At 33.3% G+C, this 777-nt stretch overlaps 1 protein-coding gene across 1 annotated transcript; it reads left to right on the top strand.

Moving 5' to 3' along the window:
• Positions 1–215: 215 nt before the first annotated feature.
• On the top strand, positions 216–755 carry LOC124895365 (the record flags this gene model as incomplete). Its single annotated transcript, XM_047405802.1, has 1 exon — positions 216–755. A coding segment is annotated over exon 1 (540 nt), but the record flags the coding sequence as incomplete, so codon positions are not given.
• Positions 756–777: the final 22 nt, after the last annotated feature.

The raw sequence follows: 777 nt of genomic DNA, 5'->3' as shown, positions 1-777 counted from the left end.
TAAAATAAAAACCCTATTTCCAAAGGACCAAATCAAAAATCGCTCTCTTTTTCTTGAGGTGTGCTGCAGCTGCTGCTTGCTCTCTCTCTCTGTTTGTTGCTTGCTCTCTTTGTAAGTTATTTTGAAAATTATTTTGTTTCTCTTTCTTGAGCCTAGAAATTTAAATTTGAAATTATCTTGATTTAGGAGAAAGTGTTCTAATTTTGAGAATTGAGATGGAGAATTTTTTCACGAAGGTTAATGATTCTCAATATAGTTCTAGTAATGTCAATATCAAACGTTTTTGTCTTATAACTGACCTCGATTTGAGTTCACTTAAAGCCGATCCGGGAGAAAGAAGATCTATTTCTGATTATGATCCTCGAATACGAGATGAAGTAAGGAAATATTATGTTGAAAAAGGGCATTGTCAACCTATCTTAAAACCATATCCTTCAAGTGAAATAGGAGGTAGAATGCGTCAATTTGCTTCAAGTTGGTTTAAAGGTTCACATTCAACTTGGTTGGAGTATAGTGTGGAGAAAAATGTCGCATATTGTCTTTGTTGTTATTTGCTTAAAAATGAATTTGTTCATGAGATTACGGGTGATTTTTATGCTTCAAAGGGTTTTAGGGGCTGGAATAAGGTTCTTGAAAGATTTCGTTTACATGTCGGTAAAGTTAATAGTGTTCACCACAAATATTACAATAAGATGCTAGATTTGTCAAATCATCGTCAATCAATTCAAGTTGTTCTTGACAAACATTCTCAAAAGGTAAAAAGTGAGTACCGAATTC

Source organism: Capsicum annuum, unplaced genomic scaffold (assembly GCF_002878395.1).
Source record: "Capsicum annuum cultivar UCD-10X-F1 unplaced genomic scaffold, UCD10Xv1.1 ctg81566, whole genome shotgun sequence".
Taxonomy (NCBI): domain Eukaryota; kingdom Viridiplantae; phylum Streptophyta; class Magnoliopsida; order Solanales; family Solanaceae; genus Capsicum; species Capsicum annuum.
This window is presented reverse-complemented; position numbering and strand designations above follow the sequence as displayed.